Source organism: Poromitra crassiceps (assembly GCF_964638095.1).
Source record: "Poromitra crassiceps genome assembly, chromosome: 9".
Classification (NCBI taxonomy): Eukaryota; Metazoa; Chordata; class Actinopteri; order Beryciformes; family Melamphaidae; genus Poromitra; species Poromitra crassiceps.
This window is the reverse complement of record NC_139630.1, coordinates 6,388,052-6,413,637: the sequence shown is the minus strand read 5'-3', so window position 1 is coordinate 6,413,637 and position 25,586 is coordinate 6,388,052. Positions and strand designations below refer to the sequence as shown.

The 25,586-nt window shown below is 44.6% G+C and overlaps 1 protein-coding gene across 1 annotated transcript in view; it reads left to right on the top strand.

Annotated features, from left to right (window-relative positions):
* The window catches only part of ncoa1 (nuclear receptor coactivator 1), a 117,332-nt gene that overhangs the window by 79,638 nt on the left and 12,108 nt on the right, over positions 1–25,586 (top strand). Inside the window, exons 15-17 of the mRNA XM_083643275.1 lie at positions 17,175–17,261; positions 17,603–17,870; positions 19,322–19,493. Coding sequence (XP_083499401.1) covers positions 17,175–17,261; positions 17,603–17,870; positions 19,322–19,493 — 527 coding nt within the window. The remainder of the gene's footprint in view (positions 1–17,174; positions 17,262–17,602; positions 17,871–19,321; positions 19,494–25,586) is intronic.

The window sequence follows — 25,586 nt, the reverse complement described above, 5'->3', positions numbered from 1 at the left end:
GCAACTGGGATAAGCCGTCCCCTGCTCTACAGCTGCTCCCCATTGGAGCGACTGTTTCAGTGGCTGCCGGATGTCCACTTCCGGCTTATTACAAACTCTGTCATTGGCTCCGACCATGTCAATCAGAGCGGCTTCTGCTCCCTCCTCCCTGTGTGTCGCTGTAAATAGTGCCCTGCCGCCTCAGTGAAAACAACAACGCTAACTAGCTAGCAAGCTAACGGCAGAAACCTACACGCTAGCTCGTTGCTACACACTGAAAACGGCAAGTTGGATTGTTGGAAACTATTTTCCAAGGGCACTGCCGCTAAGCGCCGCCCATCGCAATCCCACTATGGAGACGTGCGGCGCCAGACTCCTCTCACGGTAGGGAGGGGAGGCTGGCCAGCGAGACCACTTAAATATAGACATATATATATATATATATATATATTTGCCCCGCTGTTATGTGAAGTGTTTGATGAAAAAATCTAGCAGACGCTGTCTCTTTGACTGTAGCGCGCCATTCAAAAGCCGCACACTGCAGCATCAGTCCCGCGGGCGGCCGACAGCGCTTTGACTTGATAAGATGGAAATGGCAAAGCAGACATCGCTGGGCAAGTTCTTTTTTAAACGTAATTGTATTGATATGTGGTTCCACGCCCTACCTATGGAGGGCGCTCTAGGTTGTCTATGTCTAGGAAGTGTTTACCAATAAAGGTTGCTTTTGAATGAATCGCTTGGAGAGTACAGTCGCTTCAAAACATGGTACCAGGAGTGGTTTAAATTAAATATAAAAACCCGAAAGAAAATGGATGCGATACGCCAGCCAGCGGAGCTGGTATTAACAGGCAACGTTGCTGAGAACTGGAAAATATTCAAACAAAGTTTCGAGCTGTACCTGTTCGCTACGGGCGCAAGCGGCTATGGCGAAACAAGGAAGATAGCATTGTTGCTAACCGTGGCTGGACGGGCAGCTTTGGATGTTTACAATACATTCACGTTTGAAGATGACGAAGAAGGCGAATATTCAGCAGTCATCGCCAAGTTTGAAGCGTATGCAACGCCACGGAGGAATGAGACCTATGAGAGGTACGTTTTCCGTAATAGGCTACAAGGAGAAAATGAGCCTATTGATAAGTACGTTACGGACCTCCGACTCAAAAGCCAGTCGTGCAATTTCGGAACATTGTGTGACTCAATGATACGTGACCAAATTGTAATTGGTGTACGGGATAAGAGAGTGAGGATGAGTCTCCTCAAGGAAATGGACTTGAGCCTAGAGAAGGCGGTCAACCTTTGCCAGATCTCGGAGAATGCTGGGATCCAGCTAAAGATATTCGAGGGAGAGGGCGACGGTGCTTCGTACGATGGAGCGGTCGACGCGATTAACAGCAGAGGGCGAGGGAGATGGCCAACAAGAGGAGGCGGCGCGCGTGCGGCGCGCCAGGACGTCACTGTGGCGGCAGAGACTCTTGACTGTGATCGATGTGGATATACCCATGCACCAAGGAAATGCCCCGCATTTGGAAAACAATGCAGAAATTGCGGTGGTGTTAATCACTTTGCCAGATGCTGCAAGGCCAAACGAAAAGTGCAAGCGGTGGGGGAGCATGGAGCCTGTGGGGATGGGGACCCTACAGATGGAGAGGGCTATCGAGTCTATGTGGGAGAGGTGAAGGATCAAGCCAGTGACAATGAATGGATTACACATTTGGACGTCAATGGCACAGATGTGGCAATGAAGCTGGACACAGGGGCCCAGACGAACATATTGCCATGGAAAGAGTTCACCAGGCTCCGAAAGAAGCCAACACTCTCAAATAAGAAGCAGAACTTGTATAACTATAATAACGAGCCAATCCCTACCATGGGCACATGCATACTGACTGTAACATGTAGAGAGAGAAAGGCCCACACACTGTTTTCTATAATCAAGGAGGATAGACAGCCTATTCTGGGATTAAGAGCATGTGAGAAGCTGGGGCTGATAAAGAGGGTGCATGTTATTGACAGAGAGAGAGTGTGTGCTATGGATGGGGAAAAGGGGCATGCCGCTGATAGAGAGGCAGGGCAGTTAGACACTGAGCCAAGGGGTCAGACCCCTCTGCATAACGACATTATGGCAGAGTTCTCACAGGTGTTTGGAGGCATAGGGAAGCTTCCAGGTAAGCATAAAATACAGCTCAGAGAGAATGCAGAACCTGTAATCCACCCAGCCAGGAAAGTGCCTTTTGCACTGAGAGACAGATTAAAAGATGAACTGGACCGGCTAACAGAGCTGGAGATAGTGAGGCGGATTGAGGAGCCTACAGAGTGGGTTAACTCACTAGTGATAAACGAAAAGAAAAATGGAAAACTGAGGTTGTGTCTGGCACCGAATTACTTAAATAAATGGATAAAGAGGGAACACTTCAGGTTGCCTATTAAGGCTGATATCCTAGGGTGCATGGCAGGTGCAAGCTATTTCTCCAAGTTAGATGCTTCATCTGCATTCTACCACATAGAACTGGAGGAGGAAAGCACCACACTATGCACATTTAACACCCCTTTCGGGAGGTACTGTTTCCGAAGGCTGCCTTTTGGTATCTGTTCAGCCCCAGAGGTATTTCATAGGACTGCCTCTCAGATATTTGAGGGTATGGACGGAGTAGACGTGTTCATGGATGACGTCATAGTGTGGGGCGGCTCACAGACAGAACACAACACTCGGCTGAGGGAGGTACTAAGAAAGGCACATGAAGCAGGGCTCAGACTGAACAGGGAGAAGTGTGAGTTTGGAGTGAGGGAGCTGACATACCTGGGGGATAAGCTGTCAGGGAAGGGGGTCGAGCCGGACCCCGAGAAGACCAGGGCAGTGGATGAGATGCCACAGCCGACTAACAAGACTGACCTGCAGAGGGCCCTGGGTTTAGTCAATTACATGAGCAGGTTTATCCCCAATCTGTCAGCAAACACTGAGGCACTCAGGAGCCTGCTGGAAAACAAGACTGACTGGCAGTGGTCACATGAGCATGAGCGTGAGTGGAAATGGCTGAAAAGTAGCCTGGTAAGGGGTCCAGTGCTTAGATTTTACGACCCGAGCAGGCCGGTGAAAGTGTCTACGGACGTGTCAAAAGATGGGTTGGGGGCGGTACTGCTACAGCAACATAGAGATGACTGGCTCCCGGTGGCGTATGCTTCCCGCACGATGACCTCTGCAGAGACTAATTATGCACAAATAGAAAAGGAGACTCTGGGGGCGGTATTTGGGTGTGAGAAATTCCACCAGTACATCTATGGGAGGCCGACAGCACTAGAGACAGACCATAAGCCGCTTCTAGCGATAGTGAAGAAGAGCCTTAGTGACGCTCCACCAAGGATCCAGAGATTACTCCTAAGACTCCAGAAGTATGACCTGACTTTTGAGTTTAAACCGGGTAAATACCTAATCGTGGCAGATGCGCTCTCAAGGGCAAGTTTGAGGGACACAGGGCCGAGTTCCACAGAGCATGAGGTACAGGTACACGTGAATGCAGTGAGGGCCGGGCTGCCTGTTTCAGAAGACAAATGGGCACAAATGGCTAGGGAGACAGAGAGGGATGTCATACTGAAGGAGATAAAGGAAAAAATATGCAGGCCGGGGCAAGTGATTCTGAGCAAACCATATGATCACTTTAAGCATGAGCTGTGTATAGTAGATGGGGTTCTACTGAAGGGGACTAAAATAGTCATCCCGTCCTCTATGAGAGGGGACATGGTAAAGCTGGTGCATGAAGGGCATCTAGGCAGAGAGAAATGTAAGAGACGCGCCAGGGAAGTCATGTACTGGCCAGGCATGAACAGGGACATCGAGAACGAAGTACAGAGATGTGAGACCTGTCAGCGACACAGATATCAACAGAGGAAAGAAACACTTGTGCCACATGATAGGGCAGACGGTCCATGGACCAAGGTGGGGACGGACATATTCCACCTAGACGGCAGAGAATACCTAGTGGTGGTAGATTATCACTCTAATTACCCAGAGTTTGCTCTGCTATCAGACCTCACGGCAAAGCAGGTAGTCAAACACACTAAATCAATATTCTCTAGGCACGGGATCCCTAAGACAGTGGTGTCTGATAATGGTAGACAGTTCGACAGTGAGGAGTACCGCTTGTTTGCTAGAAAATATGGGTTTACACACGTGACGTCAAGCCCTTACTACCCACAGTCAAACGGTCAGGCGGAGAAAGTGGTCCAAATAGTGAAGAAACTGTTAAAAAAGGCAATAGAAAGTAAGGAGGACCCTTACTTGGCGGTCTTGAATTACAGGGCGGCACCGTTAGAGTGTGGGAGGTCCCCAGCAGAACTATTAATGAATAGAAAACTGCGTACACGCCTTCCGTCAGCGGACCACCTGGCAGAAATAGGCCAGGGAAAAGAGGTCAGGAATGAGAAATACCTGATGAGACAGAGAAGAAACTACGATAGGCCTGCTAGACCGCTGCCACCACTAGTGGAGAAGGACACGGTCAGGGTGAGGAGCGGTAATGAGTGGGGGCTAAAGGCTACAGTGCTGAGGGAAACAGCCCCGAGGTCTTATGAAGTGGAGACAGAACAGGGGAGTGTCCTGAGACGGAACAGGCGACATCTTCTGGCTGTGCCAGGCACGCCGGGAGTGGAGACAGGACTGGGAGATAGATTAGAGGGGCCGGAACTGGATGAGGGGGATCCCAATGTAGGGACAGAGACGATGGGGGAAGGCAGCCCTCAGTTATATTGTCAACCTAATCTTTATCCGGATACAGAAACTTATCTTTTCATATCATACTGTCATGTGAAGGAAAAAAAGGAAGATGTATTGATATGTGGTTCCACGCCCTACCTATGGAGGGCGCTCTAGGTTGTCTATGTCTAGGAAGTGTTTACCAATAAAGGTTGCTTTTGAATGAATCGCTTGGAGAGTACAGTCGCTTCAAAACAGTAATGATGGTGCAAGTACTGCAGCGACCACAGATCAGCTGCTCATTTAACGCAACAGCAATGTGCCATGAAACATAAAGCCACCAAGTCGAGTAAAGACGCCCTTATATCGCAGCTGAAAGTCAAGTCAAGTCAAGTCAAGTCAAATTTTATTTATATAGCACCTTTCATACACAAAGGCAATTCAAGGTGCTTTACAAAAAAATAATCGAAAAAACAAGCAGCAAAGCAATGCACATATAAAAAAACACATAAAAAACACAGCCGACAGTTTTAGTTAAAATATATACTCAAATTAACAAACATGAAACATTATTTCTGTTTTAAATAAGTTACAAGGCATTCTTCAGTATTTATCACATGACATGAGTACATTTGTTGGATTATTGGATCATAGCCTTTCTTTTTTGTGTTTTATTGCTGTTTAAATGTTATTTCAGAGTGTAAATTCAAACCCCAACCGAATTAATTAATTAACGAGCGGGGAGGCTGCTCCATTTGCACTGCAAGTACAGACCGCAGGCAGTGCATAGATAATTATTTTGAAATAAACGCCAAAAAAATGATTTTAACACATTCACTGCCAGCCGTCTTTTTTTTACTGTAGGTAGGTTCTGCCAGAGGGTTTTTTTGAGGATTCTGGCTCATCTTTCAAGACCCGAGGATTCTTTTCTGCTAAGATTTTGTGAACACACAATATCTCAAAAGAACTAATAGAATGTGTGCTTTCTCTGTCTAAAAGAGTTAGTTTGTAGAGTTAGTAGTTATGTAAGCATTAGCAGTTGAATACAGCATGGTTTCAGCGTCAGAAAAATTATTCTGAGATAAACGGCTTTTTGTGAAATTCGATAGAACAGTCACTTTAACCATTCATTTTTGGCATCAGTAAGACGTTAGACATCTAAACAATAGTTTTGAACAGTAATTTCCTCCATAACAGCAGGAAACCCCCCTCTGCTTCCAACTCCTCCCTCCGTGTGTGTTCTCCTCCTGCTTCCCTGGCTCTGCAGCGGGCGTGTCACAACGAAGTTGCTGCTGCTGCTGTGCCTGTCTGCGCGGCCGCTCTTTGAGGAAGTCTGGGTGGACTCGCTCGTTTCTTGGAGTTTTGGTTGAGAGCTTTGATGAAGCTTTTGCGATTCTGGTCATATTTATGCTGCGTGTTTCAAAGTGTGCATCCAATCTATTCTTGGAACCCCCCACCGTTGCCACCGCTGTGCATCAGCGCGAAAGTGAAAGCGTTTTCGCCATCAATTTTACAGTATGAGAACGGCTTCCTCGCGCTTTTCCCTCCAGTTTTGGGTTGCCTCTTTCTACTGTGGAGAGACATGTCGCCACTCAGTGGGTCGGTAAAATAGATTATACACATTCAATACCTCCAATTCTGGTATAGGAGACGTAAAAGGGTTAGATCAACGTCCCACCGTCAAAAAAAAGAAATCGATTTTTTTGACGTAAAAACACGTCATTGGCAGTGAACGGTTGGATTTTGTTTGACGTAAAAACACGTCATTGGCAGTGAACGTGTTAAAATGAAGATTTCGTTTGTGGATGTGCATTGTATCTCACACACTTTATACCATTCCTCTTCTGTTATTTGAATCTGTAGCTCTTTTTCCCATTTGTTTTTAATGTAGAGGGTTGTGTCTTCCCTGCTCCCCCCAAAGCTTGATAGAAAGCAGATTATGACCCGGGTCCCCTTTCGTTCATACACATCCACTGTAGCGAAGCTTGTGTGCTTGCTGGGGGCAAAGCTTCTGGGCTTGCCTCGTGAAGTGTGCTGGATCGTGTATGAGGGCTCACGTGCTGTGATCGGTCAGAATCACGGAGATGGAGATAGGGACCGAGATGTCGGTCCTGGGACGCGGTTGAATTACCACTGTTGACCTGTCTGGGTGTAAGGCAGTCGGTCACCAGGGCCTGGCTGGTTGTAAGACAGCAGGGGTTCAATTCGGGTTTGGGATTAGTTGTGCTAATGGTTGACATTATTAGGGAGGTAAGAATACCTGAAGATGTATGGAAGTAGAAGGAGTCTCTGGAATCAAGCATAGCGTCACAGAACACCTTGTTTATATGCCCGCGTTTTGGTGTATGACATCACGTCATTGGTGATGTCACAACGTTCGGGGGAGCTATGACATCATCGGTGTTATGTCTGACATCGCCGATGACCTCACAGGTGAACTCTATGCTATGACATCATTGTCATCGTTGATGATGTCATCATCATTACGTCGTGGCGCGCCGGCTGGTGGGCATCGACTGCCCCTAGAACAGGCCTGACGGTGGGCCATTATGGGCCCTTTTCTACATCCACAATTACCGTACTCCAATCACCTTTGAAACTTCATCTGGTTCTGACCTTATTTCCTTTATAAAGTAATCTCTCAGCTGTAAATACTTAAAGAGGTCTTTGTTCTCAAGATCCTACTTTGCCTTCAAATCATCAAAACTCATGAATTCACCATTTTCTGAAACTGTACATATTGCAGTTATGCCTCTTTGTGCCCATGATTTGAATGTTGAGTCATAGACCCCTGGCTTAAACCTTGAGTCATATGCAAACCACCTCAGTAAGCGGGCCCCTCTCGGTAATTTGTATTTTCTTACTATGTCCTTCCATATCTGTACTGTATATGCTGCTATAGAGACACTGCGGAACGTGTCATCATTCAGAAACCACGCCCAACACAGGGGAAAACACAAAGGACCAACTATCGTGCAACTTCTAGCAAAACAGACCGTGGCTAACTGGGCGAACAAAGGAACTCTCGTCAGATACAGATAGTTTTGCAGATATCTAGGAGGAACTGGCTAGTGTCAAATAATGAGACGTTGTGTGCGTCTACTCCATTCATTTGAACTGTGAACGAGACATGAGCTGATCACGTTTGTCTGCTGACTTTCTGCTTCCTGAAACTCCCCCCAATCCTGGCGTTCTCCTATGTCGCGTGCTCCACACAAGTATCTTATATACGGAAGCTGAACACTCCAACTTACTTCATTGACAGCTAGATCCACATTTTTCTTCTCAACGGCTTCCTTGTTTTGCTCGGGAGTACAAAAAAACTTTAATTGGTGATTTTTTACATTTGTTGTCTGTGCAGCCCACCACACAACAGCCTTTAGCTGTGTTTACTTCAAGGAAAATAATGCTGGTCTATGGGAGTGAACGGAGCTATTTCCCCCGTGATGGGCGTGGCCTATTTCATGCAGTGTCTCTATTGGATCCATAGCCAGTCTCAGAACCCCTGTCAAAAGTGTATCTCCCACCAGAATCTGAGTCTTGTAGCCCTGTATCTCCTCTTCCATTTCTTTCTATCTAGATTCATAATCAGGTCTACACCAACATGCTAGGGGTCTGAGCTGTGCTGCATAGAAATACTCCCTAAAATTTGGCAAAGCCATTCCCCCTTATTTTTAGGCAGACAGTCAAACTTTTTAAACTAGAAACCAAGTGATCTATATTGATGACAAATATAACATTATTAAAAGCAGACTGCAGCTGTTTGACATGCGGGCATCCAAAAAACTGGAACCAAAGGTAAGAATTAGCCTTGTGTTACCTGTTAAGGCCTAAACATGGTCGTCCGTCCGCCTCGAATTGGAGCCGTCTCGCCGTCTGGCGGCGCCAGCTAGCCCTACATGCTCGGACGCCACTACGCCCTCCCTCCTCCCACCCTCCCTCCCTCCTGTGGAAGCTCTGTGTGAAAATGGCGGAGATTGTGTGCCAGGCAGTCTGAATGAAATTTAATGTAACGTTCCCAATTCTATGTATTAAATTCTAAAAAACGACCCTCAACATTTGGGAAGGCTAAGCCACACAACTAGTTCGTTATAATCTAACGTCATGCTTTGAAAGGCGACTTTACGACGATGAGCCAAGGCAACGGCCAGTCACAACTCTCGTGCAGCTGACGTCACGCACGTATCGTCGCCGTGAACATGGCCGTGAAGTCACATTTTCGAGCAGCCCCCGTCAGCCGACGGCGCCCCCTCCCCGTATGACGGCGCTCCACCCGCCGTCATACGGGGAGGGCGGGGCGAGGCTCTGACGGAAGACCATGTTTAGGCCTTTAGCCTACATCAGTGATTCCCAACCAGGGGTATGTGTAGCCTACCCCTAGGTGTACGTGTCGTGAGCAGCTTGCAGGGGGTACTTGGAAAGATTGGGGATTACAATTTATTTCCAAAATGATAAAAAGAATATTCTAAATAATTTCATTAATGGTAAAACTGATGACTTTTTCCAATTGAAAACTGTCAGAATTGTATTAACTCATTGAGTGCCAATGACGACAGCTGTCGTCAATTCAAATACTGACGTAGAGTGCCAAAGACGACGATTGTCGTCAATTGCGTTTTTTGACGGGGGGGGGGGGGGGGGTCCATCGAAGCCAGATCTATGTCCTGTAACATTTTGGGACATGTTGAATGTCTATAACCTATTTTACCGAGCCATTAGGTGGCGACAGTGCTCTCCAGATGACAGAAGTGTCAGGAATACAGCCTGAAATAGCCGTGATCAAAGAGAAACCGCGCTCATGTTGCATCGCAGAGCGGCTCTGGGCTGCTTGCCAACAGCAATCAATCCGCGCACACAACTGCAGCTCCTCTGCCTGTCTGTCTGTCTGCACATAGTTTCTTCACACGATTACTCACCAGAAAGGCAGCACCCAACGCCGAAGGGCCAACCCTTACCTGCAGTCGCGTTGGGCATTTCCTCGTTGCTGCTGTGAGCTGCCAGGAGCCGCGCGGCGCAAAAACAGAGGCTCCGAATAGACTTTGTGCGTGTGGGGAGGAGTTCGCAGCTGACTCGGGGAGAGGCGGGGAGAGGGGGGGACAGGGGGGTGGGGCACGCATGCACCACAGAACTAAACCAGGTCACATCATCAGAAAATATTAGCCAGAGTCAGTGAATGTGCTCGAAATAATGCATTTCACAAAAGGCTGAATATCTCAGCTTCCTGATAGAAAAGCATATTTTTTCTGTTTTTGACCTATCTTCTCCGGCTGATAACTAAAGAACGGAAAATGGTATCAATAACCTTTTTTTTGCTGATGATACAATAGAGTCTCCTTGTTCTTTTTGCGTGTTCGGTGTTTACATAGTAATATCACACAATATTCTGTGGGCCTCGAGAAATCACTGAAAACGCTCTGAAACTCTGGCACTGGGAGCGTCCATTCTCCAAAAGTGGCTGGCACTCAATGAGTTAAAGGGGAGTCATTGAAATAATTTCCATCTACTAATCAGATGTGTTAGAAAGGCCTACTAAAAGTTTAATATGAGGTTAATAGAACTAATTTAGGAGAATCATCAACACGCATGAGTGAGGGGGTACTATAGGCATGGCAAAACAGCTCAAGGGGTACATAAGACAAAAACGCCTCTGTGATCCATAAAATTGATCAAACGAATATTGAAAGCTGCTCATTAAATAAACTCCTCGTTAAGTGGCAAATCAACTGATGTCCTCTGCTTAAAAATGGGCAATAAAATGTGCTTATATTTGTATGGCTGGTGCACGTTTAATTTAAGCCTAACGACCTGATCTGTCAGAGGACCTTTTTCTTTCTTCTTCTTCTTTGTGTGCATCTGATAAATCCCTCTAAAGGTGTGTTCACACCAAGATATTTATTTTTCGCTCTGTCGCTCAAGTCAACCCTTTGGAATCGCTCTGTCGCTCTGTTTAAATCGCTCATCAACAGGCACACGAAATGACGGACATGTGGGGGATATAACGTTACGCAATGTCATGATATTTGTCCACTACGAGCTAGGGGTGTCAAAAATAATCGATTATACGATGCATCGCGATGCGGACGTGCACGATAATGCATCGATTAACAAATATCAAAAATCGATTATTAAAAAAAAAAAAATTATAATCAAATAAAATAGAATGTAAGTACATGCAGTTGTTTATTTTAATTATGGATCATAATACAATGCAATTCCAAATGCACTTTTATTTTAAAAGTAGCCACACAGTGAGAAAAAAGAAAGTGAGAAAAAATAAATCATGTATTGCGGAAAAGGTGATGCATCGATTTAAGATGCATCGTGATGCATCGTTTAATCGAATCGAATCGTTGACAGATGAATCGTAATCGAATCGAATCGGGAGGCCAGTGAAGATTCACAGCCCTACTACGAGCCACCGTCATTGTTTACAAGCTAAAGCCTATCAGCGTGCTCCTAATGCGAGCTCCATACCGGTAGGACAGACTTCACTTCATGTCAGCTGTCAGCCTGTCAATGTGGTTTGTTGCCACACAATAAACCAGCGGTTTGTTCCAAGCCAGTGGGATCCTTGACTCGCTCTCACACGGCAGCCAATCAGCGTTGAACAGCGAGCGACTGATGCCAGCGTATTTTCGCTCGAGTTGGGATATTTCATCTCGAGCGACGAGCGAATTTTCTCCCTATCGCTCTGTCTCTGCCGCTCGGACGCCCAGCGATTTTTCTCCCAGGCGAATATACGCTCAATCGCTCGTTTGCATTGACTTTGTATGTAAACTCGACGCCAGCGAAAAACTTTAATAGGTCGGTGTGAACGCACCTTAAGTCGTAGGTGAGGATATTCCCTCAACCATCCACAGTATTTGTATTTCCGTCGGCAGCATGTACAGCTGTTCACATCTCCATGGCAACGATAGAACATCATGCCGGAATGCCTCCTCGTAAAAGCATTTTCTGTGTAACTTAAAAGGTTAGTCTCGCTTGCCAGCCTCCCTTCCATGAGAGGAGTCTGGCAGCGGTGGTCTGCATTCTGGAATTGCGGGGGGAAAATACTCTGGTTTGACCAATCACACTCGTCTTGGGCGGTGCTTAGCGGCAGTGCCCTTGGAAAATAGTTTCCAACAATCTAAATCTTCATCAAAACTTGCCATTTTCAGCATGTAGCAACGAGCTAGCTTGTAGATTTCTGCCGTTAGCTGGCTAGCTAGTTAGCATTGTTGTTTTCACTTCGGTGGCCGGGGCCATTTACAGCGACACAGGGAGGAGGGAGCGGAAGCCGCTCTGATTTTCATTGTCGGAGCCAATGACTGAGCTTGTAAGCGGCGAGCGGAAATCCAGCAGCAACTGAAATGGACGCCTCCAATGGGAGAGTAGCTGTAGAGCAGGGGAGGGCTTATGCCAGCAGCCTATTTCCATGCAGCCAGACTCCTCTCACGGAAAGGAAGGGGAGGCTGGCAAGCGAGACTACTAAAAAGGCAACGCTGACTCATTTGCTGGCCTTTGTAACGGCAATATTGCGGGATCTCTGTGTATGGCTAGTGTGGCTAGTTGTTCTGTAGCCCGATTGTTAGGGAGCAAGTCTTTTGTAACCTGTTTGTTAGGGAGCAAGTCTTTTGTAACCTGTTTGCTAGGGAGCAAGTCCTTTTGAACTTGTTTGTTAGGGAGCAAGTCCTTTGTAACCTGTTTGTTAGGGAGCAAGTCCTTTGTAACCTGTTTGTTAGAGACTAGGGAGCAAGTCTTTTGTAACCTGTTTGTTAGGGAGTGAGTCCTTTGTAACCTGTTTGTTAGGGAGTGAGTCCTTTGTAACCTGTTTGGTAGGGAGTGAGTCCTTTGTAACATGTTTGTTAGGGAGCGAGTCCTTTGTAACATGTTTGTTAGGGAGCAAGTTCTTTGTAACCTGTTTGTTATGGAGCGAGTCCTTTGTAACATGTTTGTTAGGGAGCGAGTCCTTTGTAACATGATTGTTATGGAGTGAGTTCTTTGTAACATGTTTGTTATGGAGCGAGTCCTTTGTAACATGTTTGTTAGGGAGCAAGTTATTTGTAACATGTTTGTTATGGAGCGAGTCCTTTGTAACATGTTTGTTAGGGAGCAAGTCCTTTGTAACATGTTTGTTAGGGAGCAAGTTCTTTGTAACATGTTTGTTAGGGAGCAAGTTATTTGTAACCTGTTTGTTAGGGAGCGAGTCCTTTGTAACATGTTTGTTAGGGAGCAAGTCCTTTGTAACATGTTTGATAGGGAGCAAGTTCTTTGTAACATGTTTGTTAGGGAGCAAGTCCTTTGTAACATGTTTGTTATGGAGCGAGTCCTTTGTAACATGTTTGTTATGGAGCGAGTCCTTTGTAACATGTTTGTTAGGGAGCAAGTCCTTTGTAACATGATTGTTAGGGAGCAAGTTCTTTGTAACATGTTTGTTAGGGAGCAAGTTCTTTGTAACCTGTTTGTTAGGGAGCGAGTCCTTTGTAACATGTTTGTTAGGGAGCAAGTTCTTTGTAACCTGTTTGTTAGGGAGCAAGTTCTTTGTAACATGTTTGTTAGGGAGTGAGTTCTTTGTAACATGTTTGTTAGGGAGCGAGTCCTTTGTAACCAGTTTGGTAGGGAGTGAGTTATTTGTAACATGTTTGTTAGGGAGCGAGTCCTTTGTAACATGTTTGTTAGGGAGCGAGTTCTTTGTAACATGTTTGTTAGGGAGCGAGTCCTTTGTAACATGTTTGTTAGGGAGCAAGTTCTTTGTAACCTGTTTGTTATGGAGCGAGTCCTTTGTAACATGTTTGTTAGGGAGTGAGTTATTTGTAACATGTTTGTTAGGGAGCGAGTCCTTTGTAACATGTTTGTTAGGGAGCGAGTTCTTTGTAACATGTTTGTTAGGGAGCGAGTCCTTTGTAACATGTTTGTTAGGGAGCAAGTTCTTTGTAACCTGTTTGTTATGGAGCGAGTCCTTTGTAACATGTTTGTTAGGGAGCGAGTCCTTTGTAACATGTTTGTTAGGGAGCGAGTCCTTTGTAACATGTTTGTTAGGGAGCAAGTTCTTTGTAACCTGTTTGTTAGGGAGTGAGTTCTTTGTAACATGTTTGTTAGGGAGCGAGTCCTTTGTAACCTGTTTGGTAGGGAGCGAGTTCTTTGTAACATGTTTGTTAGGGAGCGAGTCCTTTGTAACATGTTTGTTAGGGAGCAAGTTCTTTGTAACCTGTTTGTTATGGAGTGAGTTCTTTGTAACATGTTTGTTAGGGAGCGAGTCCTTTGTAACATGTTTGTTAGGGGGCAAGTTCTTTGTAACCTGTTTGTTAGGGAGTGAGTTCTTTGTAACATGTTTGTTAGGGAGCGAGTCCTTTGTAACATGTTTGTTAGGGAGCAAGTTATTTGTAACCTGTTTGTTATGGAGCGAGTCCTTTGTAACATGTTTGTTAGGGAGCGAGTCCTTTGTAACATGTTTGTTAGGGAGCAAGTTCTTTGTAACCTGTTTGTTAGGGAGTGAGTTCTTTGTAACATGTTTGTTAGGGAGCGAGTCCTTTGTAACCTGTTTGGTAGGGAGTGAGTTCTTTGTAACATGTTTGTTAGGGAGCGAGTCCTTTGTAACATGTTTGTTAGGGAGCGAGTCCTTTGTAACATGTTTGTTAGGGAGCAAGTTCTTTGTAACCTGTTTGTTATGGAGCGAGTCCTTTGTAACATGTTTGTTAGGGAGCGAGTCCTTTGTAACCTGTTTGGTAGGGAGCAAGTTCTTTGTAACCTGTTTGTTATGGAGTGAGTTCTTTGTAACATGTTTGTTAGGGAGCGAGTCCTTTGTAACATGTTTGTTATGGAGCAAGTTCTTTGTAACATGTTTGTTATGGAGCGAGTCCTTTGTAACCTGTTTGTTAGGGAGTGAGTGATTTGTAACATGTTTGTTAGGGAGCGAGTCCTTTGTAACCTGTTTGTTATGGAGCGAGTCCTTTGTAACATGTTTGTTAGGGAGCGAGTCCTTTGTAACATGTTTGTTAGGGAGCAAGTTCTTTGTAACCTGTTTGTTATGGAGCGAGTCCTTTGTAACATGTTTGTTATGGAGCGAGTCCTTTGTAACATGTTTGTTAGGGAGCGAGTCCTTTGTAACCTGTTTGTTATGGAGCGAGTCCTTTGTAACATGTTTGTTAGGGAGCGAGTCCTTTGTAACATGTTTGTTAGGGAGCAAGTTCTTTGTAACCTGTTTGTTAGGGAGCGAGTCCTTTGTAACCTGTTTGTTAGGGAGCGAGTCCTTTGTAACCTGTTTGGTAGGGAGCAAGTTCTTTGTAACCTGTTTGTTATGGAGCGAGTCCTTTGTAACATGTTTGTTAGGGAGCAAGTTCTTTGTAACCTGTTTGTTATGGAGCGAGTCCTTTGTAACATGTTTGTTAGGGAGCAAGTTCTTTGTAACCTGTTTGTTATGGAGCGAGTCCTTTGTAACATGTTTGTTATGGAGTGAGTTCTTTGTAACATGTTTGTTAGGGAGCGAGTCCTTTGTAACATGTTTGTTAGGGAGCAAGTTATTTGTAACCTGTTTGTTATGGAGCGAGTCCTTTGTAACATGTTTGTTAGGGAGCGAGTCCTTTGTAACATGTTTGTTAGGGAGCAAGTTCTTTGTAACCTGTTTGTTAGGGAGTGAGTTCTTTGTAACATGTTTGTTAGGGAGCGAGTCCTTTGTAACCTGTTTGGTAGGGAGTGAGTTCTTTGTAACATGTTTGTTAGGGAGCGAGTCCTTTGTAACATGTTTGTTAGGGAGCGAGTCCTTTGTAACATGTTTGTTAGGGAGCAAGTTCTTTGTAACCTGTTTGTTATGGAGCGAGTCCTTTGTAACATGTTTGTTAGGGAGCGAGTCCTTTGTAACCTGTTTGGTAGGGAGCAAGTTCTTTGTAACCTGTTTGTTATGGAGTGAGTTCTTTGTAACATGTTTGTTAGGGAGCGAGTCCTTTGTAACATGTTTGTTATGGAGCAAGTTCTTTGTAACATGTTTGTTATGGAGCGAGTCCTTTGTAACCTGTTTGTTAGGGAGTGAGTGATTTGTAACATGTTTGTTAGGGAGCGAGTCCTTTGTAACCTGTTTGTTATGGAGCGAGTCCTTTGTAACATGTTTGTTAGGGAGCGAGTCCTTTGTAACATGTTTGTTAGGGAGCAAGTTCTTTGTAACCTGTTTGTTATGGAGCGAGTCCTTTGTAACATGTTTGTTATGGAGCGAGTCCTTTGTAACATGTTTGTTAGGGAGCGAGTCCTTTGTAACCTGTTTGTTATGGAGCGAGTCCTTTGTAACATGTTTGTTAGGGAGCGAGTCCTTTGTAACCTGTTTGTTAGGGAGCAAGTTCTTTGTAACCTGTTTGTTAGGGAGCGAGTCCTTTGTAACCTCTTTGTTAGGGAGCGAGTCCTTTGTAACCTGTTTGGTAGGGAGTGAGTTCTTTGTAACATGTTTGTTAGGGAGCGAGTCCTTTGTAACCTGTTTGGTAGGGAGCGAGTTCTTTGTAACATGTTTGTTATGGAGCGAGTCCTTTGTAACATGTTTGTTAGGGAGCAAGTTCTTTGTAACCTGTTTGTTATGGAGCGAGTCCTTTGTAACATGTTTGTTAGGGAGCAAGTTCTTTGTAACCTGTTTGTTATGGAGCGAGTCCTTTGTAACATGTTTGTTATGGAGTGAGTTCTTTGTAACATGTTTGTTATGGAGCGAGTCCTTTGTAACATGTTTGTTAGGGAGCAAGTTCTTTGTAACCTGTTTGTTATGGAGCGAGTCCTTTGTAACATGTTTGTTAGGGAGCGAGTCCTTTGTAACCTTTTTGGTAGGGAGCAAGTTCTTTGTAACCTGTTTGTTATGGAGTGAGTTCTTTGTAACATGTTTGTTAGGGAGCGAGTCCTTTGTAACATGTTTGTTATGGAGCAAGTTCTTTGTAACATGTTTGTTATGGAGCGAGTCCTTTGTAACCTGTTTGTTAGGGAGTGAGTTCTTTGTAACATGTTTGTTAGGGAGCGAGTCCTTTGTAACCTGTTTGGTAGGGAGCAAGTTCTTTGTAACCTGTTTGTTAGGGAGTGAGTTCTTTGTAACATGTTTGTTAGGGAACAAGTTCTTTGTAACCTGTTTGTTAGGGAGTGAGTTATTTGTAACATGTTTGTTAGGGAGCGAGTCCTTTGTAACATGTTTGTTAGGGAGCAAGTTCTTTGTAACCTGTTTGTTAGGGAGCGAGTCCTTTGTAACCTGTTTGTTAGGGAGCAAGTTCTTTGTAACCTGTTTGTTAGGGAGTGAGTTCTTTGTAACATGTTTGTTAGGAAGCGAGTCCTTTGTAACATGTTTGTTAGGGAGCAAGTTCTTTGTAACCTGTTTGTTAGGGAGTGAGTTCTTTGTAACATGTTTGTTAGGAAGCGAGTCCTTTGTAACCTGTTTGGTAGGGAGTGAGTCCTTTGTAACATGTTTGTTAGGGAGCGAGTCCTTTGTAACCTGTTTGGTAGGGAGCGAGTCCTTTGTAACCTGTTTGGTAGGGAGCGAGTCCTTTGTAACCTGTTGCCTCTCTCTCAGCAGCCTCCGCTGAATGCCCAGATGCTGGCCCAGCGTCAGAGGGAGCTCTACAGCTTCCAGCACCGCCAGCGCCAGCTCCTCCAGCAGAAGGTCAAGTCAAGTTTATTTGTATAGCCCTTATTCACAAGCATGTCTCAGAAAGAATATGTCTAGCTAAGTCTAGCAATAAACAGGATTGAACAATCTTATATTAGAGAGAGAGGGGAGGGGGATGGAATGGAGAGAACAGGGTTGGGGGCGAGAGAGAGCAGAACATACAGGGTATACTGGGGCTGGCCGATACGGTTGAAATCAATATCACGATAATCATAAGGGTCATTCTAGATACCAATGTACAGTATATCACAATATGGATGTAAGCAAAGTCATGTTTAGTAATCAATTATCATCTATTATAATTACCTGGCAATTGTCATATCATCACGATATAGGTCCTGCTGATGAGACAGGGCATGGCGAGCGGATCGACCGGAGCCAAGGGTCCCCCCACCACGCCCCAGCCGCAGCCGCAGCAGCAGTTCACCTTCCCCCCGGGCTACAGCCCCATGACGGGAAACCCCGCTACCTCACCCAGCCACTTCAGCCCCATGTCAGGGGGCGCCCTGGACTCCAAGCTGCCGGGACGGGTTCCCCTGAGCCTGCAGGGCCAGTTTAGCAGCTCCGTGCAGCAGGGGCTGTTTCAGCAGTTTGGAGGATCTGGTGAGTCCAAGGAAAACATGCTTCACAGTCATTTGATGTAAGGTTGGTTGGTTGGTTATAAGCCACTTTCACACATGAACTCTGGACTATGTCCGTTATATTTTTCAATGTATCAGAGATATGTTTCAGAAAGCAATTATCCACTCCACAAAAAAACCTTCCAACGCATTATTCAGGCGATAACGTGGGGTGGCGTTGTGCCAAAAAGTGAGTGCCTGTACACATCGCCCAAAAGTTGTCCCCACAAAGGTTATCTCTCAAATATATAATGTATGAGTATAATGTATTTCTCCCCACAAAAGTTAATTCTCAAAAAGCTGTACCGTTCATCAATTTGGCTCTCTTCCAAATAATCCAGCAATGTACAGTCCCCTCCAAAATCAGCATTTCACGTTTTATTTCCAGGTATTTACATCTAGATCTGATATTTGTAACGGAAGACCCAATTTTTAGGTGAGCAAAAGTATAGGAACAAATAGACTTAAAAGTGAATAATACTTCATATTTAGTTGCAAATCCTTTGCTTGCAATAACTGTATCTGATAACTTCATCACTTATATAGCCTCAGCCTTAATCATTAGGTAATAGGGCAGTTAATCTGCCCTAATTAAAACATCTGGCTCCGTCAGGTCACCCGCATGGGTGCTCTTTACACTTCCTGAAGGTTTCAGCCCGATCGCACGTAAAACGGAATAGCTGTGGTCGACCAAAATTTTGCTCACACACACACACACACACACACACACACACACACACACACACACACACACACACACAGAAACTTATTTTTATTAGTAGAGTGATATCATCAGTGATTTATGATGAATTTGAGTGTGTCCCGGAGGCTTTGGAGGCCATTGTGTTCCAGACCAGGCGGGGTGTAACTCCCAGGGGTCCTCTAGTACTTAACAAATCATGAATTGAATAATGGCCTAAAATGGTAAAATGGTAAATGGCCTGCATTTATATAGCGCTTTTATCCAAAGCGCTTTACAATCAGTAGATAGTCTACATTCACCCATTCATACACCGATGGCGGCAGGCTGCCACGCAGGGTGCCTACACACCATCGGGAGCAAGGAGGGTTAAGTGTCTTGCCCAAGGACACAACGACAGCAGCTGGGAGGAAGCGGGGATCGAGCCGCCAACCCTTGCGTCATTGGCCGACCCGCTCTACCTCCTGAGCTAAAGCCGCCCCAATAGTGCCATATGGAGAATTTGCACAAAAGCATGTCCTTTAAATTATTGAAGTTACTAATTTACTGACCCAGGAAGTGTTTCAGCTTGATCATGTTATGTTGTTGTTATTTTATCCATTACCTCATGAATAATGAATGTACGTCTGACGTTAATCTATCCTTTTTACAGCAGTGGTGTTTTTCTCAGTGTGGAAGCATCAAAGACTCCTTTAGTGCTTCTTTGCTAACTTTTTCTTTTTCTTCCATCAAAGGCATAGTCCAGCAAGACCCATCTTTCCCTCCTGAGCTCAGCCCCACCAGCCCATTGCTGTCACCTCAAAACTCCACCCCCCAGAGTCCTCTGCTTCAGCAAGCCCCGCCGCCTCCTGGCTACCAGTCACCAGACATGAAGAGCTGGCAACAGATGGGCATGGGCAGCAACAGGTGAGGAGGGGGTACAAAACCAGGAGGGAAATTTGCCTTAGTGTCATAAACCCTATTCACACGAGATAAGTATTATCTGGGGACCTCATGTGATTTACTGACATTACCCCCCGGCAGAGTCCTGCAACGGGTCGGGTACCCGCAAAAAGCTTGTGTAACGGGTAAAAAAAATACTTCCATAAATTCACGGGTGTGGGCACGGGTAAAAATGAACTAAACGTGGTCGGGGAGTGCTTGGGAACGACTAGACTAGAGCCATGTATGTTTTTGTGTTGCGCTCAGACTGAATTCAGTCAATTACGGTAATCTCTGGTGCATGACGTGGGCATGGGCAGTGTGTGTGCTGTTCGTGGAAGTCAGGCAGACAGCTAGAGGAGAGATTGTTGGAGTAAGCTACTTTTACCCCCTTGTCAAACAGTTTTACGCTTTGTTTCTTTACATAACCGAGATGTTTCAGGTGTGCATAATGCATTGTTTGATGCCACAGACTGCACAACATAAACATTTAAAACTCAGCCGCGGAGTCAACATGTTAGACCGGAGACAAGGAGACGCTCTCTGACTGGTTTCCATAACAAGAAGTCCCGATGGAGAGTTACCGTTATTTGTTAGACATTGTAAAAGTGCATTTCTGTCAGTGGAACATCGACCATTAAGGCAGTGTGGATTATACCGGACATGTATTGAAAATATTTGCTAAGTCTGCTTGTTGCACAACACTGTGTTGTCTGATAGTGCTGACCAGCTAGTTACTGAGCTAACCTTAATAGCTGCTGCTGCTAAGTGCTACTGCTAACGTTACAGGTGATGAGCCTCAGCCAGAGACTGCAAATTATTCGCCTCCTGTGTCAAACGGTGGCAGTTTGGTTTGGTTCAAAGTGAGTGATTGTGTTTCTAGCCTGTGTGATTCAATGACCACGGGTAACGGGTTGGGGCACCGGTCTTATATTTATAGTCTGGGCGGGGCTGGTTTTGATTTTGAGATAATCACGGGTAATGGGGCGGGCACAGTTCTTATATTGATGGGTCTGTGCGCACACGGGTTTGCAAAATTGGACTCGTGCAGTGCAGGACTCTGGCCCCCGGCTGTCAAGGCTCTGTATAATCCACACTCTGGAGCAGAAGGACAAAAAACTGGATGTGAAAATGATCGTTTGAATTATGATATGAATGAATCACCTGGCTTGTTGTTGTTGTTGTGGCTTGTTGCTCTGTTAAATGAGCAGCAGCTAGCAGCAGTTTCACTTCTGGTTTAGTGATTTTGCCTTCAAAATAAAAGCGCAATAGTTACGTTTTTACAATCATATTAAAGTAGTAATCTAACTATGAGACCCAACATGACTAAGAACTACAGACTAAGAAGAATAAGACGAAGAGGAACCCCTAGTTTGTTTGAATGACAATAGACCAGCAGCAGTGTGTTGTTTCTTGAAACGCTTTCTACACTAATATCCTAACTTTAGGCAATTGCAAAGCACATACATATATTTTCTGACATCACTTCAATTTGTGTACTATTTTATCGAGTTTAAATCAAAGTTTTTATTTTGAAAAATTCTGACCGGAAGTCCAAATGATTCTCCTAATGACTTTATCTCAACTTGTCCATGCACTATTTTGGAGAAATACTGCTTGGAAAGTGTCTGGTCGCTAGCGTAACAGGCTTAATGTTGCTAATAGGCTAACGTTACCAATATGTTGAGATGTTGAGCCTGTTGAAAAATTGTCCTCACCGCTTGCTGCCATGAATGTCATCCATCTCAAATGCTGTCAAAACTTTCATTCATGATAGCCATCACAGCCTTCTTCTTTACCCGGAAAAGCCACAGAAAAAAGCCACAGAGAAAACAAAAACCTTCCCACGGGACTAAAGTTACCACAGGACCTGTGTTTGGCGAAATATGGTAGGGAATTTGCGGTCAAATTATTACTGGCATTATTACGGACATGGCAGATTCGCATGGGATTAGTAAGTAAGTAAGTAAATAATTTATTTCGGTCAATTTGTCAGTTTCACATAAATGCATTACAGTAATAATGTGCGTTTACATATAGGAGCCCGAAAATGTGTAGGCTGAAGCCGCAGCTTATGAATGCCTACCCTTTTTTACATTTCATTACATCAAAAATCAAAAACAAAAAATAAGATAGTTGCAAGAATCAGTTAACAACGAGAAGGAAAGTTTGCAATAGATCGTAGAAGCCCTAATGATAGCTTTTAAGTACTTGGTCGTAGGCTACTAGGGTTTTGTATTTGTTCAGTGCTCTTAGTTTAAAAAATAATAATAATTTACATATAGAATTGCACAATTTTAACTCATCACAGAGACTATTCCATAGTTGTACACCTTTGACAGAGATGCATCTACTTTTAAAGTTTGTTCTTACTCTCATTTGTTTGAACATGCAGGTTCCCCTTAGTTCGTACCGGCTGACTCGGGGTGAAAACAATTACGATCACAGACGACCTCTGCAATTATTACAAATTACCAAAGGTCCCCAAGTAATACTTAGTCTATGATAGATATGTCTTAAAGCCCTCCTCTAGTCAGTTTTCTTACCTATATAACCATTGGTGTTCTATGAAAATGTTCTAATATATATTTGTACGTCATCTGATTTGTGCCAAAGAACTTACATTGATAAAAACCGCGAAGGCTAATAGCTTGTTCCACTGCAAAATCATGGCTGCAGCGTTGTCAAAAAAGCAGAAAGACTTTGTCTTTTGCCTTCAATAAACTGTTTGTCTGCGCTACATCGAAAGTTACGGTGGACCAGCATGGAGGGGATATGGAGGCAAAACGTTGTAGTGTAGAAGTCACAATATTGCTTTATTATCAACACCCGAACAACCAAAGCTGATGGTCTTAATGGAAAGAGCGTGACTCAACAGTTAACTCGAATTGGTCATTCAGTGGTGTTTTGAGCCCGGCGAACATAGTAGCTAACGAACGTAGCTAACAGCTAGCTAATGCCAGAGCAGCTAACGCTAGCTATTTGTATCATTATTTTTGCTTGGTTGGAAAAGATGGTGGTGTCCAGATGGTTTTCAGGAGTATACAACCCCCCTATGACGGTCCCCCACTGCCATGCACTGAAGGAAAGGGTGTAAGGTCACTGAGGTGTTTTCCAGGACTTTCCAGGTGGTTCCAGGACTTGATGACCTGCCCATGACCTTCCCCGGATCATAACCCCCCGCCATGCACATTTTCAGCCCAATCCCACTTGGGGTGTGGGCGTGAGGTGGTTTCCATAGACCATTTATTTAACTAGGAAGTCACATTGAGATTAAAACCTATTTTACAAGTGAGACCTAGCCAAGACAGGGTCAGGCAGCATAAAAACATCAAGTCACTACACAGCAACAATAGGTACAAAAATATGTCTGTATACAAAACACATGACAAGACAACATCAAATCACTAAACAGCTACAAATAGATATAATGCAAAAACAAGTCTGTTAAGTTGTGGGTTTGTTAGGTGAATCAAGTGCAGCTAACAGTGACCGCATCATTTACTCTATTTAAAATCATTTAAAGAAATGAGGGACTCAAGTTTGAGAATGGCCTGCAGATCATTCCAGGACCAAGGACCATAGTACAACAGGCTTGCTTTGCCAAACTCTGATAGAAGGCACTTTAAACTGAAGCCACCTGTGTGATGTGAGATTATGACTGTTTAGCAAAAATGAAAACTTCTGTCTTAAGTAAGTAGGTAGTTTTCATCCTCAGCTGCTGTTTATCATCACTGGAGCAGTCGTTTCGTCCCACCTTGATCACCACCAACGTCATGGCGCCTGTAGAAATCCCTATGTGGGGATTATCTATCCCATATGGCACTAACGCCCCCCCTCTCACATCAAGAGGAGCGTCATCATCTCATGGACTCATACGTCACGCTTAAACTTTTTATTGGTTCAATAAAGTTTGTTAATCTTTCCTACAAGTCTCTCATGATTGAATTATATTATTACTGGGCAGCCAACATCCACAAGCTAATTATCTGGTACAACACCTTTGTAAATGGAGATGGCCCAATTTGGCCCCGTATGGAAGAGCAGGCATCCTATGTGCTCCGCTGCCAATGGCGGTAGGTGTCCATATGGATAATCCTATTGTGAGAGGCACCCTATGCATAGGCACCCAATTCCGCAAACATTTTGGCAATACGCAAGCCCCGGCGTCTATGCCTCTCACCTCAACCCCCCTTTTTGAACCTTATTTGACATGTACAGCTTTTCAGTTCTGGTCTAGAAACGGTTGTGTGGAGGACCTTTTCATTGATGGGCTGTTCGGTTCCTTTGACCATTTCGTAAACAAGTACAACTTCCCACAGTCTGTTTTACAGGTATCTAGTATCTACAGATCTGAGGTTTCACTCACACACATTTCTCAACATTCCCATTTAAAAAAACTGGCCAGCCCAGTTGATGAGTGGCTGAAGCTTAAGCCCTACCTACCAGGCTGTTTATCAAATTTATATTGTAGGGATGCACCGATTGCAATTTTGTTGGCCGGTTCCGATTTCCGATTTTTTAATAGTCTGACTTGCCGATACAGATTTTTGCCGATTCCAATTTTCTTTCTAAGAATAATAATTGACAGCTTACACAAACATTTTGTAACTTTCTTTGAAAATTAAGATTCATATAACAATTCTTATCATTTGCATGAAGTAGGACCATCTCACTCAAACACATCTAAAAATAAAAGTGTTCTGCCATTGAAAAAAGATCATCACGCACAGAAAACCTTGCACACTGAGTCTGACGCATTTTATTATTATGTCCGTCGTTCTATTTGCAATACGAAAACAAATAGTCTCTCCTGTATCCACGTTACAACATGACTGACAGGCTGAGGCAGCAGCAGTGATGTGGAATGGAGAAGGCAGCTGGCAGCAGGTCGGGGAATGGTTTTCATACTGGACACAATGCTCACGTTCACCTCGCCAAGCCGGCTGTGCGCGGTGGGGGAGTGCTGCAGCACCGCTTCCCGGGGAGAGAGAGCAGAGAGGAACCAGTGAGGTTGATCGAGCCGCTCAGACTGGACTCCAGCCGAGCGGGACTCGGCCGCATCTCTGTCTCCACGGCTTATTTTCAACTTGCATGTGTGACAAACTCCGAGCTTTGTCTTCTTCACTGACGGTGAAAAAATTCCAATGCTGGCGTGTGTGTGGTGTGGTGGCTGCCTGTCTCGGTGCTTTGGGGTGCGCGTACGTCACATGAAAAAGGGGGGGAGCTAACCGGCACACAGAATCGGCTATGTAGACTGACCGGCGCAGGTCATCGGTCACGGCCGATCCGCTGAAAATCGGCCTATTTCCGGTCACCTGCCGATCGATCGGTGCATCTCTATTATACTGTAATAATATTCAGGAAATGGAAGACTATTCGCTGCACCACCTGAAAGTACAGTGGGAGGAGGACTTGGATACAGAGCTCTCTGATGAAACCTGTCATTAAAATACATAAATCCTCAATCATGTCAGACACGGATTGTTACATTTTAAGGTACTTCACTGCGTACACCTCTGTACAGCCAAACTGGCCCGCATATATCCTGGCTCAGACCCGAATTGCATTAGGTGCCATCAGTTTCTGGGCACTTTAGGTCACACGTTTTGGACTTGCCCAAAATTGTACACATTCTGGTCAGACATTTTAAACATTCTCATATACTGTATCATACTGTCAAAAAAAGATTGACCCAGATCCAGTTATCGCAATATTTGGGGTTCCCCATAGCAATAGCAGGATATCCAGACATCAATCAGATCTAATGGCCTTTTCAACATTATTAGCTCGCCGGCTCAATCTTCTCTGCTGGAAATCCCCCACAATGGTCCAAACAACTTGGCACCCCTTTTTAGATTATTATCAAAATAAATTTGATGCAAAAACCTTAGAATAATAGCCCGCCACATCTCTACCCTACTCCTCGCACCTCCCTCTTGTTCTTTCCTTCTGATTGTATTACTTTGTCTTTATTTCTGCATTCGGTTGCCGTCACATACTACAAGTAATCAATGTATGTAAGGTGTCCAGGATGTTGTATCCATATACGGCTTTATGCAACCATGTTTTTTTGGT